The 13038-nt window shown below is 41.3% G+C and overlaps 2 protein-coding genes across 2 annotated transcripts; one reads left to right on the top strand and one right to left on the bottom strand.

The window, feature by feature from the left end:
* Positions 1-318: 318 nt before the first annotated feature.
* On the bottom strand, positions 319-984 carry gngt1 (guanine nucleotide binding protein (G protein), gamma transducing activity polypeptide 1). Its single transcript, XM_086193018.1, has 3 exons — positions 925-984; positions 717-815; positions 319-538 (listed from the first exon to the last, which is right to left on the bottom strand). Exons 2-3 carry the CDS (start codon positions 810-812, stop codon positions 413-415), a joined length of 222 nt encoding a protein of 73 aa, XP_086049144.1. The 5' UTR covers positions 813-815; positions 925-984; the 3' UTR covers positions 319-412.
* A 1284-nt stretch (positions 985-2268) lies between these two features.
* tfpi2 (tissue factor pathway inhibitor 2) lies at positions 2269-4037 on the top strand. Its single transcript, XM_086193016.1, has 5 exons — positions 2269-2410; positions 2592-2762; positions 2892-3071; positions 3252-3425; positions 3692-4037. The coding sequence occupies exons 1-5, from the start codon at positions 2338-2340 to the stop codon at positions 3772-3774; spliced, it is 681 nt and encodes a 226-aa protein (XP_086049142.1). The 5' UTR covers positions 2269-2337; the 3' UTR covers positions 3775-4037.
* Positions 4038-13038: the final 9001 nt, after the last annotated feature.

Genomic DNA, 13038 nt, shown 5'->3' with positions numbered 1-13038 from the left:
ATGAATGCAGGGGAACTGACTTACACAAATGTGTCTGTTTGATGCTGATATGCATGAAACTTCCTTACAGTGAATGATGGAAGTGGGGCTGTGAACAAGCAGATTTAATAACAGTTGTTTTGTGTATAAAACAACACATGGGCCCATCTGTTCTCACTATATACACCACATGAGAATGAAGCATTATGTAACCACTTTTTTTTTATTTCATCTTTTTTCAATAAATGAAATTATAAGGCTACAAATCCGGCCAGAATGTAGGGAGTGGTTTACACTGGAGCTTGTTAAATTTGAGCAAATTCATTCTTTATGATGTCCTTCTAGTCGTCTCAGTCTGCAAATCCATTTTACGAGGGGTGGGAGAATGTTCTCGGGTGCTAATCTGAGGTATGAAAAGCTCCTCGTGTCCAGTCTAGCAGATGACACAGCCACCTTTTTCCTTGAAGGGGTTCTTCTCCTCTGAAATGCCTTTGACGAGGGTGTCCTCCTCCACTCCGGCCTGAATGTAGTCCTTAATCTCCTCGCAGCATTTAGATGTCTGCAGTGAACAGGAAACCATGTTATCTGCTGATTTCTGGTCGGGAATAATCACTATTTTTATAACTCTATTCATGCAAATTAACAATAATTTGTTGCACATCAATAACAAAAGTCTGGATATGTAATATATCTGGCGTTAGCAAGATATTTTCATTAACTGACTCTAAAAATCTTACCAACCACCTCTCCAGTTTCACTTCAAGTTTGAGCTGGTTTACTTCCATCACAGCTTTGTCCTTGTCCGTCAAGTCCTCTACATTAATGACCGGCATTCTCTGTGAGAACAAAAAGAAAGAATGCAATCTTCATTTCTATTTGACATGATAGAAAATCGTGGTATTTTCTGGCAATTAAATATGATTGAAGGCATAAAACTGTACTCACGAACGCTTTCAAGCAGTAGTCCTTCTCTCCAGCAGCCCTGTTAAAGACTCCCTCTCGTCTCCTCAATCTGGGTTATAAAGTAATCTGCATAAATGATCCTGATCCCCTAATCTGATTAAAACAAGGCCCCACTGTGTACTCGTGCCAATTTCTTAAATCATTTTTTGGGGGGGGGGATCTTTGAATTATATACTGTTTTATTGTATACTTCTTTCCCACATATTACAGCATGCATTTAGATTTGTCTTGTTGTGATAGAGTTTTATTTATTTTTTAATCATTCAGGTATGTTTAAGGGGGAGCTCCCGCTTCAGGTCACTTTGACAAGACCTGGCTAATCAGTATTTAGCTTACATCTGTCAAGGTGAAGACGCATCAGTGTTCTGAACTGCATGGCAGATAGGGAGGAAGAGCCTAAGAATATTTTGTGGCATAAAGATAACTTGTTGATACAAATGAAATTATTAACTGCCATAAAATACAACTTATATAACCCTCAGTTCATTTAGTGGCCACGGAATAACCTGCTTCTTCGGTCTAATTAATTTGTGGCTCCAAGATGTAACCTGTTCCCTCAATTCAATCAATTACTGGCCCTGGCCCCTCCATGAATAACTGGTGCCCATGAGGTAAAACTGGCTCCCCTCTGTGATTAATTGGTACCAGTAAGATAGAACTTTGTGCTGGAAATTAGACAGTGGCCACTAGATGTACATTGTTTCCTCAGTTTAATCAATTTGTGTCTACAGACAGATGTTGTTCACACTATTTATTTGTTTAATTTCCAAAAGACAGGTCTTTTTCATTCAGTATAATCATTTTATGGCCACAAGCTAAAACGTGACTTATTAGCAGGAGTAATTCATCAGTCTTGCGGCCATGAAACAAACTATTTTCCATCTCTCTACAGCTTTGGTAGCACAACAGGAGAAACATGGAAAGCTACAATGGTTGGTAATGACAGTGTGTGTGCGCGCGCGCGCGCGTGTAAAATCCAGTCCAACCGGTGTGAAGTGATGGGAACACTGAATGGATCAGACGTGTAGTAATGTGTCACCTCTAGTTCCCTTGAGGCAACAATCCCAGACTGTGTCATTTTGGCCTTAGACGTCATCACAGCAGCAGCAGCAGCAGCAAGTGGTGAAAGTAACAGTTTCACACTCATAAGACACTTTATATCTTGTTTATTCAGTTGTGTTGAATCACTGAATTCTACGCAATTATTACAAAACCAAACTCTCCCGGTGTGATGTCACTAATGAATCCGTCGGCAGTGAGACCTGGCTGCTCCATAGTATGGAAATGACTCACGACATCTCCGCCCCTGACTTTCCCCAGAGAAACTATAAAACTGGCGCAGTCTGCGATGGTCTGCAGAGCGGAAAAGAGACGACTTCGAACAAAAGTAGCACAATGGAGTTTTGCAGATTAGCGATATTTGCATTTCTGTCTTCGTTTTACAACGTTTTGGCGTTACGTTCGAAAGGTAAACGGATTCATCTCTCATGATAACCACGTTTATTCGTTGTTGTTGTTGTTTTTTGAAAGGGTTAAAACTCGAAACTGACCATCTTCTAATGTGGGGTGCCAGATATGTTAGAAATACACAGTTGGGCGAGAGTTTTTGGAGCGCGTTCTCACCTTTTCGATATCTCTGCTGCTTTCAGGTGTGTGTCTCCTTCAGGTAGACGAAGGACCCTGCAGGGCTGATTTGGAGCGCTATTACTACAACACCAAAACCCAAACGTGTGAGATTTTCTACTATGGAGGCTGCCAGGGGAATGGCAACAACTTCAAGAGCTACCAGGAGTGCCAGAAAACATGTTTTAGAATCCCAAGTAAGTCCTTAAGCATCTATTCAGCATGATGGGTTACTGGGTGTGGTTTTATAACTGGAAAGGTTACAGACTAGAAAGCTTTTAATGATGAAATATAACTGAAATAATCTTTATCGTTTTCTTTGTTAGAGATTCCTCAAATCTGCAGATTCCCTAAAGAGGAGGGACCCTGCCGCGCTCTCTTCACTCGCTACTTTTTCAACATGAGCACCATGCAGTGTGAGCCCTTCTACTACGGAGGCTGCCAGGGGAACTCCAACCGCTTCCAAGATCTCACCTCTTGCATGGAGTACTGCAGTCCACGCAAGAGTGAGTAGAACTTACTGATGCCTTTAGGACTCTCTGTGAGCATCACCTCAGGTGCTGCATCGAAATACTTTGAATTTCATGTACAGATGAGAGTGGGATACTGTGAGATTTTCACTTAATACACACACACACACACACACACACAAAGTAAACTTCTTTTTTGTTCCCTTTGTTCTACAGCCGTGCCTGTTCTCTGCTTGGATCCTCTCGACAAAGGCAAATGCTCAGCCTCCATACCGCGCTATTACTACAACACAGCCACCAAGATGTGTGAAGAGTTCATCTACTCGGGCTGCGGAGGGAGCAGCAACAACTTTGTCTCAAGGCAGAGTTGCATGGACGTGTGTGTTAAAGGTGTGTTGTCTTTTTAGAAGTGTGTCTTAATACCGTAATTGAAGTATTTGGATTCCTTCATGCTAGTTTGGAGAGGATTCTGATGGAAAAACCCAAATAAGTTCTCAGCAGATCTCAGTATCAGGCTCAAAAATGCTTGGCATCTTTGAGGGATTATCCTCTCCTCTCATGTGCTCTGCAGTCAGTCATTATGTTATTATCGAATAGTTGGAGTTTTTTTAATCCTGTACTAATCACTTGTTATACACTTTTTTTGTTTGTTTCAGGAGGGAAAACGAACACGAAGCGAGGGAAAGTTCGTCGCATGAAACGAAACAGAAGTAAACGCGTCACTTTCTCGTGGGCGTAGATGTTCTCTCAGGGACTTGGACAAGCACATTATGGACACTGTCTATGCCAAAAATGTGTTCTTTAGCTGCACATATTAGCAATTTTTCCACAATGACTTTGTTGTTGAAGTTTATGACAACTTAACTTGCGTGTTTTGATACTGTTTGTATGTAATATATGAGGTATGTGTTTTACATAAAATATACAAAAACATATGAAGTATTGAGCCATTGTTTTGTACTTGCTGCTGTTTGTAATAAATTACCGCCTTCTATGATATCACTGCACTGTAAAACTTGAGTTTCTTTTATTACTTTTACCCAAACAACCAGAAGCAGCCATGTTTGGTTTCTTTAGTTTCTTTCACTTATCTCCTGTTTTCCATTACTTTCTAATGTTGCTGTATCTCCTCCTTATCTGCCATGGAGCTCTAGCACCAGCACAGCCGTGGAAGCAGGAAGGAAGCAATCACTTCAGCTGCAACGCTTCTGTGGCAGGTTCATTAGGACGCCGCCGCGTTCGAGGAGGAGGAGGAGGAGAGGCCGCAGGCACGCGAATCACCTGCCTGCAGCTGCATTCTCTGATAATGTTTAGCAATTATAATATAGTGAAAGTAGAATACACACAGTTATAGTAGATTGGTGCAACATTTCCTCTTGAGGGCGATTGCTAGGATTCCTCAGATTAACGGAAGATTTTTTAATGAGAGGAAGATTATCCCTCAAAACATCTTAAATTCTTAACCCTTCGTTCCATCTCCTTCAGTAAGCACCGAGTGATGTTTCAGACCACAAATATTCATCGAAGGAATAAAAAAAACCTGCTCAAACCTTTGTGCTCAGCTATAAATAGAAAGAAAAACCTACCACACCTCGTTGGTCCCTGTTGTAAGATCCAGATATAAATCAGAGAAAGGAAATCATCCCAACGATCTTTAAAGTAATCCGAAATCATCACTGCCGCTCCCTGTAAGTGAGTGGGTTAAGATAAGAGGTAAATATTTCTTTCGCTCACTAAAGAAATAAAAGAAGTCAGTGAATATTTAAGAGGTTTAGAAACCAGCAAGGTGTTAAATCTCATCTGATTCAAGTCAGCGGTGTAAAACATCAACTGATGCTGCAGAAGCTCAGGTGCAGTGGGAGGTACGCACCACCTTATACGACTACAGTTCAGCTGTGGTGGACACTAAAGACGTGTACGTTTACTTAAATACATTTTTGAATAACTGTTGACTTGCCGTCCGCTACATATCCAAGACAAATATTGTACTTTTGACTTCGCATTTCTATGAAGGTTGTTATGACCTTTAAGAAGCTTTGAAGTCAGCTGATGATTTTTTTTTTGTTTATAATTCTTCAAAAAAGGAGCGTTCCTGTGTTCTTCACAGGAGAGAAAATACAACTGAAGTACCTGATCGTACCCCAAGTTTTAATAGTTTCATCAACTTTGTGTACCGTTGCGGTTCCACGAGTAAGAAATTTAGTCCGTGGTTTGGAGATTCTGTCACTGGACTGTGACAAAAAAATTGAGAAAATATACAATTGATTACTCAAGTACTTTTTAACTAGTACTTTAACTCAAGTAAAACTTTAACCGGGCAAGTATCACTTGTAGAGGGCAAATATTTGACCAGGATCATGTGGAATAGAATGCGTGCCATACATACAGCACATTTCATGCAGCATTATCATAACATTGCATCGTCCAACATAATTAGTGCACAGCTGATAGTATCCATCTAAACCAGCAGTAATCAGATATATTAAAGAGTAGGTTCTGTCTCAAGTACTCTGGTTATGTACTTTGTCCAGCACTGCATCTGTGATAACAAATCTTTTTCTCTTTTAGCCCATTCTCGAGATCAGATGGCATGACTAATGTCTGAAAATGCACCGAGGGCCGAATGGTTAACTTTTAATTATAACAAAGCGCTGTCTCCGCACATTAATGGCTTCCAATATGATGCTGACTTCAGAAGGCCTGCTGGAGTTCAGAGGTCTTGTGATAAATGGCCTCTGCTCTGCTTATTTCATTAGCTGCACTCCATTAGGCTCCACAGTTTTGCCCCTCGTGCAATTGTGATGAATAGACATGTACATGGAAACATGCTTCTTACTTAATACAAGATAAATTACATGTATGATGCTGAGATTAACCATTTGTCTCACACATCTGGTCCTTATTAGGCTTGTGGGTTCAATGGTTATATATTACAGTGGAGCACTTTTCTTTAGTATGCACTTAAGTTCAAAACACTTCAGACACAGACTTTTATTTAAAATGCAACATGATAGAAAATTTACATATCAGATTTTTAAAATGTTATGAGAGCACTCCAGACGCCCCCTGGTGGCATTTTTAATCAAAAGCAAATTATTAAAAAAAAAAAAGAAGCAACTTTGATGTATTTATTTTGGAACGCAAATTAGTGTGAATATTATCCTTTCATTTGTCGTAGACGACCTCTAAGCCAGGGATTCTTATGACTGAAGATGCACCAGATTTTGCAAGCGCCAGTGTGTCTGTGCATATATGTGTGTGTGTGTGTGTGTGTGTGTGTTTTAGGCCATCCCACACCAAGCTGCTCAGGTGTTGACTCAACATTTACTACAGTCTGTTTCTGTGGGTGTTTATTTTACCGAGCTTAATCTTCCCTCAAGCAGTTAGCACACCACAAAGTTCAAACAGAGCACAGAGTGGCCATTTAGCAACTGAAAGGTTGCTGGTTCGATCCTCACTCCCGCCGGTGACCATGTCAAAGTGTCCTTCTGGAAAGTACTGAAACCCTGGTTGCTCCAGGTCAGTAGGTCAGCACATCTCATGGCAGCCTGCACCATCAGTGTACGAGTGTGTGTGTGAATGGATGAATGAGATCACACCGTAAAGCGTTTTGAGAAGCGCTAAGGCAGAAAAGCACTTATAAGAATGAGTCCATCAACAACACGGTCAGAACTCCTAACAGAATATTTAACAATCCCAAACTGATATAATTTTATGCTTCGGTGAAATCAGTTTAACATGCCGCATAAGTACAGTACTTTTTGTGTACACACGGCCGCAAAAGCAGCGAGGACATTAAGTGAATTTCCATTTTCAGACATTATTCCTCATTTTTCAGCATTTGGTCTTTTTAACTATGTCAGGGGTCTTCTGGCATCCCTGCCCCAAACATTGCATCAAAGTTTCGTCCACATCCATCACCCTCTGTCGGGTAAATTGCAACATCTCCGCCTCCACATCCACCTCTCCCACACCTGAGATTTATGCGTCTGGTGACAGAAAAAGCTGGGCTGCTCCCCACAACAAAGCTGCTGCAGAAACACGTGAGTTCGACCGCTCCACACTGACGGGAGTCTGTTAGAGATGACCAAATGATTTCTGTGTTAAAGTGTTGAAAACCTTGATGTCAAGCTCACCTTGCCTCATCCTGGTATGGTACAATTGATTTTGCAGGTGATTCATTCCTCTGTCCTGCCAGAGTTTTTGATCAGTTCTGGTTTTCCTATTGTGTTAGACTTGGAAATAATTTGAAACAAAAAAAAATATTGACATACCACCTCCTGAGTCTCAGTGTCCCCACTATCCATTCTTTACCCCCACTATCACACAGTGTTGTTGTTGTTGCCGGTGAGGAAAATGTCTTTTATGACTCATGGCTGTAAATAAACCTGCTGCTTTTCTCTCTGCTGAAAATGTATCAGAATCCATCTTCATCAAGGCAGGGAAGATTGAAAAAAAAAAAGATTTGAGCTAAACGAACAAATGCAGATGCCCATTTTTCTAGAGAAGGACATGATTTTTCTTCCTCCCAGGCAAAACTGAATGAATAAATAAAATAAAAACATTTCAGTCTTAGCTGCAGCTTCTTCTTCCTCTTTACCGGTACACCTCAATTACTAGTTTGCCAGAGGTTAGAGACTTTATATTGAGGTCTTGTTCAGCAAACGTCTGCAGTCTCAGCCCCTAAAAATGAACAGCACAATTTAATTCGCTGCTTAATAATAGAATTTTAATATACCTTACATTTAAGGAAGCCACCCCCCATTGAATGCTTTCCACATAGGGGTTGAGCAGCAGTGCAAATCCCCTGACTAAGCAGATTGAATGCAAACTAGAGGTGAAGCACAATCTATCTTTTGTGGTTCCTGCTGCTTCTAAATTGGACAACACCAGGTGGCTGGAGCTCTGTTTTGGTTTGGATGGAGCTGGTAGCGCACATCTATATTGCTGCATGGGTCTAGTCCAGCCATTTCCATCCATCCATCCATTTTCTACTGCTTATTCCTCATAAGGGTCGTGGGGGGGCTGGAGCCTATCCCAGCAGCCTTCAGGCGAGAGGTGGGGTTCACCCTGGACAGGTCACCAGTCCATCACAGGGCCAACACATAAAGACAGACAACCATTCACACTCACAGTCACACCTACGGTCAATTTAGAGCATCAATCAGCCTCGTCCTCTCTTGATGTCTTTGGACTGTGGGAGGAAGCTGGAGTACCAGAGAGAACCAGGGAGAACATGGAGACTCACACAGAAAGATCCTGTGATGGAGCCAGGACTCGAACCTGGAACCTTCTTGCTGTGAGGAGACAGTGCTGACCACTGCACCACCGTGTTGCCCCTGGTCCAGCCATTTCCAAACTTAAAAATAAAACATGAATAAACTCAGAACCTTTAATTACAACCCAACATAACATAAAATTGCTAATGTGTGCAGTTAAAGAACACATTTTTTGGTGAAGACAGTCTGTCAGTGTCCATAATGCGACCCTTAACGGATAAAATGGATGGACGGAAGGTCACTGTCACTTCACATGAGCCTGAGATTTCAGGAACACCTTGAGGGAGTTTCTTCAAATACTGCACAAACATCCAGCTGGACTGAAGGGTGAACTGATTCGATAACTCTGAATGCACAAATGTTTCTGGCAGTAATTGTTGGGTTTACAAGCTAATAATTATAACAAAATGTCTCACAAACGTCTAACAGCCTGACATGATGAGGCGATGATATTTTATATTAAAAGGTCAATGTCAACATCATAATATTGAGAAAACAAAAAGCCTCTCTTGCCATATTTAATTTCATCTCGGGAACACCTCGGGGTTTATTAAATTCCCCTAAAATCCACTACAACATCCGGAATAATGAGCGTGAACTAGAACTGGACTGGCTGGCGAAGGCGTTTACCTCAGAAACCAACAGTTCTACGTGAATGCGGGCAGACAGCAATGCGGTAATGGTTAAATATTTCATCCGAAAGGAAAAAAACTGACTTGTTGAGCTTGTATCCTGACAGATAATGATAAAACTCTGATACATAAAATTCCATCCACATGATTGAATTTAATCATAAATATTGTATTATAAACACAAACTTTATCTAAAAATCTATGTGTATATTTATGACCTAAAACTTAGTAAGCTCCCGGCCCGCCAGAGGGTCACAGTTCACGTTGGGAATCACTGGTTTAGTCTGGTCGAATTTTTAATCGTATTTTGACCCTAAATGCAACATGACATTACAAATAAGTGCTTTCAGAGCAGCTACTTGGACAGCAGCACCCTGAAACTGAGAATCTACACTGATTCGGGGTATCAGCCATGAAATATGAAGTACTTCTGTTGCTGTGTCAAGTCGTGAACACTGTGAGGTCTCTTTAGAGAGCTAGACATGAGCGATACGTTTAATTTGCATGTGCTTTTTGGTAAAAAAAAAAAGGAAACTTTACATCATTAACAGAGATAAGATTGTGAATCTTTTCAAATGAGTATTTTTTTTCAGTTAAAGAACTGAAGTCAGATACCACTGCCGTGGTACAACGCTGCTGTTTATTTTAATGTTACGTAACCAGATACGTGCGACTCTCAGGCTGATATCGATGGTTTTATCAGCACAGACCAAATTACTTCAGTACCTTGGTGGTAAATCTCCAAGATGTGTTCAATTTTTTATGATGTAAAACTGCTTTGTGTAAAAATGGATGCATGCTGCAAAATGTAGTTAAGAGTTTGGAAGAGACAAACTTAAACCGCACTTTGTTAAACAGGCTTATAAATTCATGTTATCAAACTGTTGTTTGCGAAAATGACAAAAAACAAAACAAAACAGCAACAACGACAAAATAAAACTAAGACCAGAGATTTTTGTTGTGATGTGGAATGGAATTTTGGGAAAATTGTGAAATTTTGTGGAACCAGCAACAAAGTCAAGGTCTTGGTGAAGATTTGGGAATGAGCCACCAGCAGGTACAAGAAACAGGTTTTTCTCTGGAAGGGGGGGGGGGGGGGGCGTCTCTCTCAGGGATGGGGTGAGAAGTTCTGTCGGAGAAAAGCCACTGCTACTTTGCTTTGAAAAGAGCCAATTTAGGTGGTATTGGTATGTGGTTGGGATCCCACATGGTTGTCTCCCAAGGGAGGTGTTCCAGAGGACCAGGTGGAGGGATTTTAACTCCATGCTGGCCTGGGAACCCCTCAGGGGGCCCCAGAGTGGTTTGTGGTGAGGGAAAAGGAAGTTTGGAAGGCCGTACGAGAGCTGCTACCTCTACAACTTGGCTACAGATATGAGGATGAAGATGGACGGGCCCAGGTTTTTAGCACAAAGAGGAAAATACTTTTGAATTATCCTGGACATTATGAGCTGTTTTGCTTGGCAATACTGATCAATACTATAAGAAATCACGAACTTGACAAGCAGGATCAATCGTTTTAAACTTGCAGATCCATGCATGAAAAGAAGCTGAGATTATATCTCATTGAAAAAGCGTCACATCTTTCAGCCATGGGAGGAACTGCGACAGCCGCAGCTCTGATTGTACTGAGACATGAACACAGTTTCTGCAAATGAAGGCAATTCTGAAATGTCACAAACGCTCCGCAACACCAACTGACTCGCCCAAAATAGTCATCATCCGCACAAGTCCTAATGGTGTTGCTTCCAGTGGAGTGTTTGTAGATAACATGGTTGACATGGTTATTGCTTCTAATTGACTCACTGCGGGAAAAGTATGACAACAGCCGCACTGATGCTACTCAGCTCTTTTATTGCTTGTAATTAACAGAACACGCTACATTCTTTGACCTTCGATGCTCACGAGCGTGTGCATCATTATTTGTTTGAAGGTTTGTTGTCACTACAAATCACCAACAATAATAATGACATTTCTTCTCACCAGATGCACCGATGCCCTATTAGCTTCTAACAGTGCAGCGATACTGCCAACGCTAACACTGCTCTCACGGCCCTTTTTCCTCCACATCATTATCCCGCAACACAAAATATGCATCTTTCCAGCTAGCTTTCACTCCTTTATCCACCTTCCATCATCCCAACCATAATGAGGGGATTCATGGGCTGGATTTTTCAAGTGTCATCCAAACATGATGACATCTGCAGAGTAACTTTGAATGTGACCAATCAAAGGGTGTCTGATCAGATTATGGTGTTTTCATGTTCAGGGTGACCTATACCCAGATTTGATGTGGGAGCTTTTGTTAAGGAAGTAGGAAAATTCGCCAAATGTATCATTCTCAACCAAGAAATAAATCTTCCTCCTTATGTTCATGAGGCCCACTTCCTCCTTTGATGGAAAAAATAAGGCAAGTATGTTGCCTAACATGCTCAAATATGGACAAATTGTTGAAACGCCATCACTCCAGGCCCATGGGAGTAGCGGAAACTAACTGTCAAGAAAACATCTGCTTCAGAGCTTCCAGAACTGTATCTGACAGAGCAAGCGTTAATGTAAGTGGTGCTACCTTAGCCACCGGCAGGTGCTAGCTTAGCTACCAATGGGAGCATAGCTGAGCCACTGCTGGTGCTAGCCGAGCTACCGCTACCGCTGGTGCTTGTGCAAGAGTCCCTCGTATCGTTCCTGAACTGATGTGCATCATGTCAGTTCACGCAATGATTAACAATACAGTAAAATGTAAAACCCTTTGAGTTAGCTGTCCATGGAGGTAGAGGAGCTACGCAGCAGGGGGTTGGATGTTTCAGCGTGAGCAGGACTTAAAAATTACTGGTACCACTTTCTTAGATGATATATTTGCTCTGCTGAGAAACCTGTACGGCTGAAGAGTCACACTCTCGCTGATATCTTGTGATTCTGGGTTAATCTAGGGAAATAATGCAGCTGACGGGGGTGATGTTGCTGTTGACGTTGAAGGATGACGAACATTGTTGAGGAGATCGTGTTTGTCCGCTCCTCCCCGTCCCCTGCGTGGATGTTCTTACTTCTTTCTGCCGGCTTGACGGCGCAGCTTGTTCGCAGATCATCCCGGATTTAGACGTGGCAGCCTCATCATGTCTTTCACTTTTATAATGTGTTATAAATATGCAGCTACATGTCCACCTCTGTGCACGCTTGCGTGTGAGTCTGTGTGTGTGTGTGTGTGTGTGTGTCTGTGTGTGTGTTTGGATAAGCGTCATTTGGAAGACAGATTAGTCTTAAATTTGTGATGACGGCAATCACAGACAAACACCTGGCCAGGTTATAATTATAAATATAAAAAGGAGGAAGTTGGATAAACATTTAGTTATAAAGCGTTAGAAAGAGACAGTTGTGGAACAAAAAAGACAACAATGAGGGGACACTTCCTGCTTATCATTAATCGTTGTCCCTGAAATGCTGCTTTCACAGATGTTCACTCTTTTATTAAGCTGTCAAACCTCCAAGTTGCACTACTAAACTTTACATGTCTTTAATACTGAATATTATTTTATCACGCAGCTCCTCTTTATACCCAAAGCTCAGTAATATTGATATCCTTGTCTGATAATTAAAGCCTCGGGTTGAGGGGGAAGCCTGGATGTCTGCAGATATCGCAGCATAGTTCCGTCTGAGAGGGACTTGGTTTGCAGCTTTGTCAAATAAATACAGATTCAACAAAGTGATTGATTTCATGCTTCATCAAACAGTAATGAAGATGAATGAGAGGGGAGGGGAAAAGGCTGTAGTCCACTAGGTAGAGTCTGATGAGTTGGAGCTCCATTTGGTCCTTTTTTCAGTTCTCAATTATAAACACGACATTGAAAAATATTCTGCTGTGACAATGTCAAGTATTTCTATTATGTTCCCTGCTCACTCCAACGCCACTATAAGTCACTGATAAAGGCACTTCTCAGATATGCAGGAAAGTGATGAGGATTTAAAATTCTGCAAAAGATTTTCCTGAGGTCTATAATTTAAAGTTGTGCATAAAGGTGAAATAAAGTGAGGTTGTGGACATATTTTGTGTGTTTTAAATTAATTATATGTGCACGTGAAGGTCATACTTCGTACATC

The sequence above is a fragment of the Aulostomus chinensis genome, chromosome 22 (assembly GCF_037954235.1).
Source record: "Aulostomus chinensis isolate RoL2024-O1b breed Wild chromosome 22, RoL_Achi_v1.0, whole genome shotgun sequence".
Taxonomy (NCBI): domain Eukaryota; kingdom Metazoa; phylum Chordata; class Actinopteri; order Syngnathiformes; family Aulostomidae; genus Aulostomus; species Aulostomus chinensis.
Note: the sequence above shows the minus strand (reverse complement) of the source record. Positions and strands in the feature narration are given on the sequence as shown.

Excerpts from the sequence above, each read along its gene's own strand:
- gngt1 (XM_086193018.1), bottom strand. The coding sequence starts at position 812 with ATGCCGGTCATTAATGTAGAGGACTTGACGGACAAGGACAAAGCTGTG. Across the intron at positions 539-716 it reads TGAAACTGGAGAGGTGGTTG|ACATCTAAATGCTGCGAGGA; the intron begins GTAAGATTTTTA and ends TGTTCACTGCAG.
- tfpi2 (XM_086193016.1), top strand. The coding sequence starts at position 2,338 with ATGGAGTTTTGCAGATTAGCGATATTTGCATTTCTGTCTTCGTTTTAC. Across the intron at positions 2,763-2,891 it reads AACATGTTTTAGAATCCCAA|AGATTCCTCAAATCTGCAGA; the intron begins GTAAGTCCTTAA and ends TTTCTTTGTTAG. Across the intron at positions 3,072-3,251 it reads GTACTGCAGTCCACGCAAGA|CCGTGCCTGTTCTCTGCTTG; the intron begins GTGAGTAGAACT and ends TTTGTTCTACAG.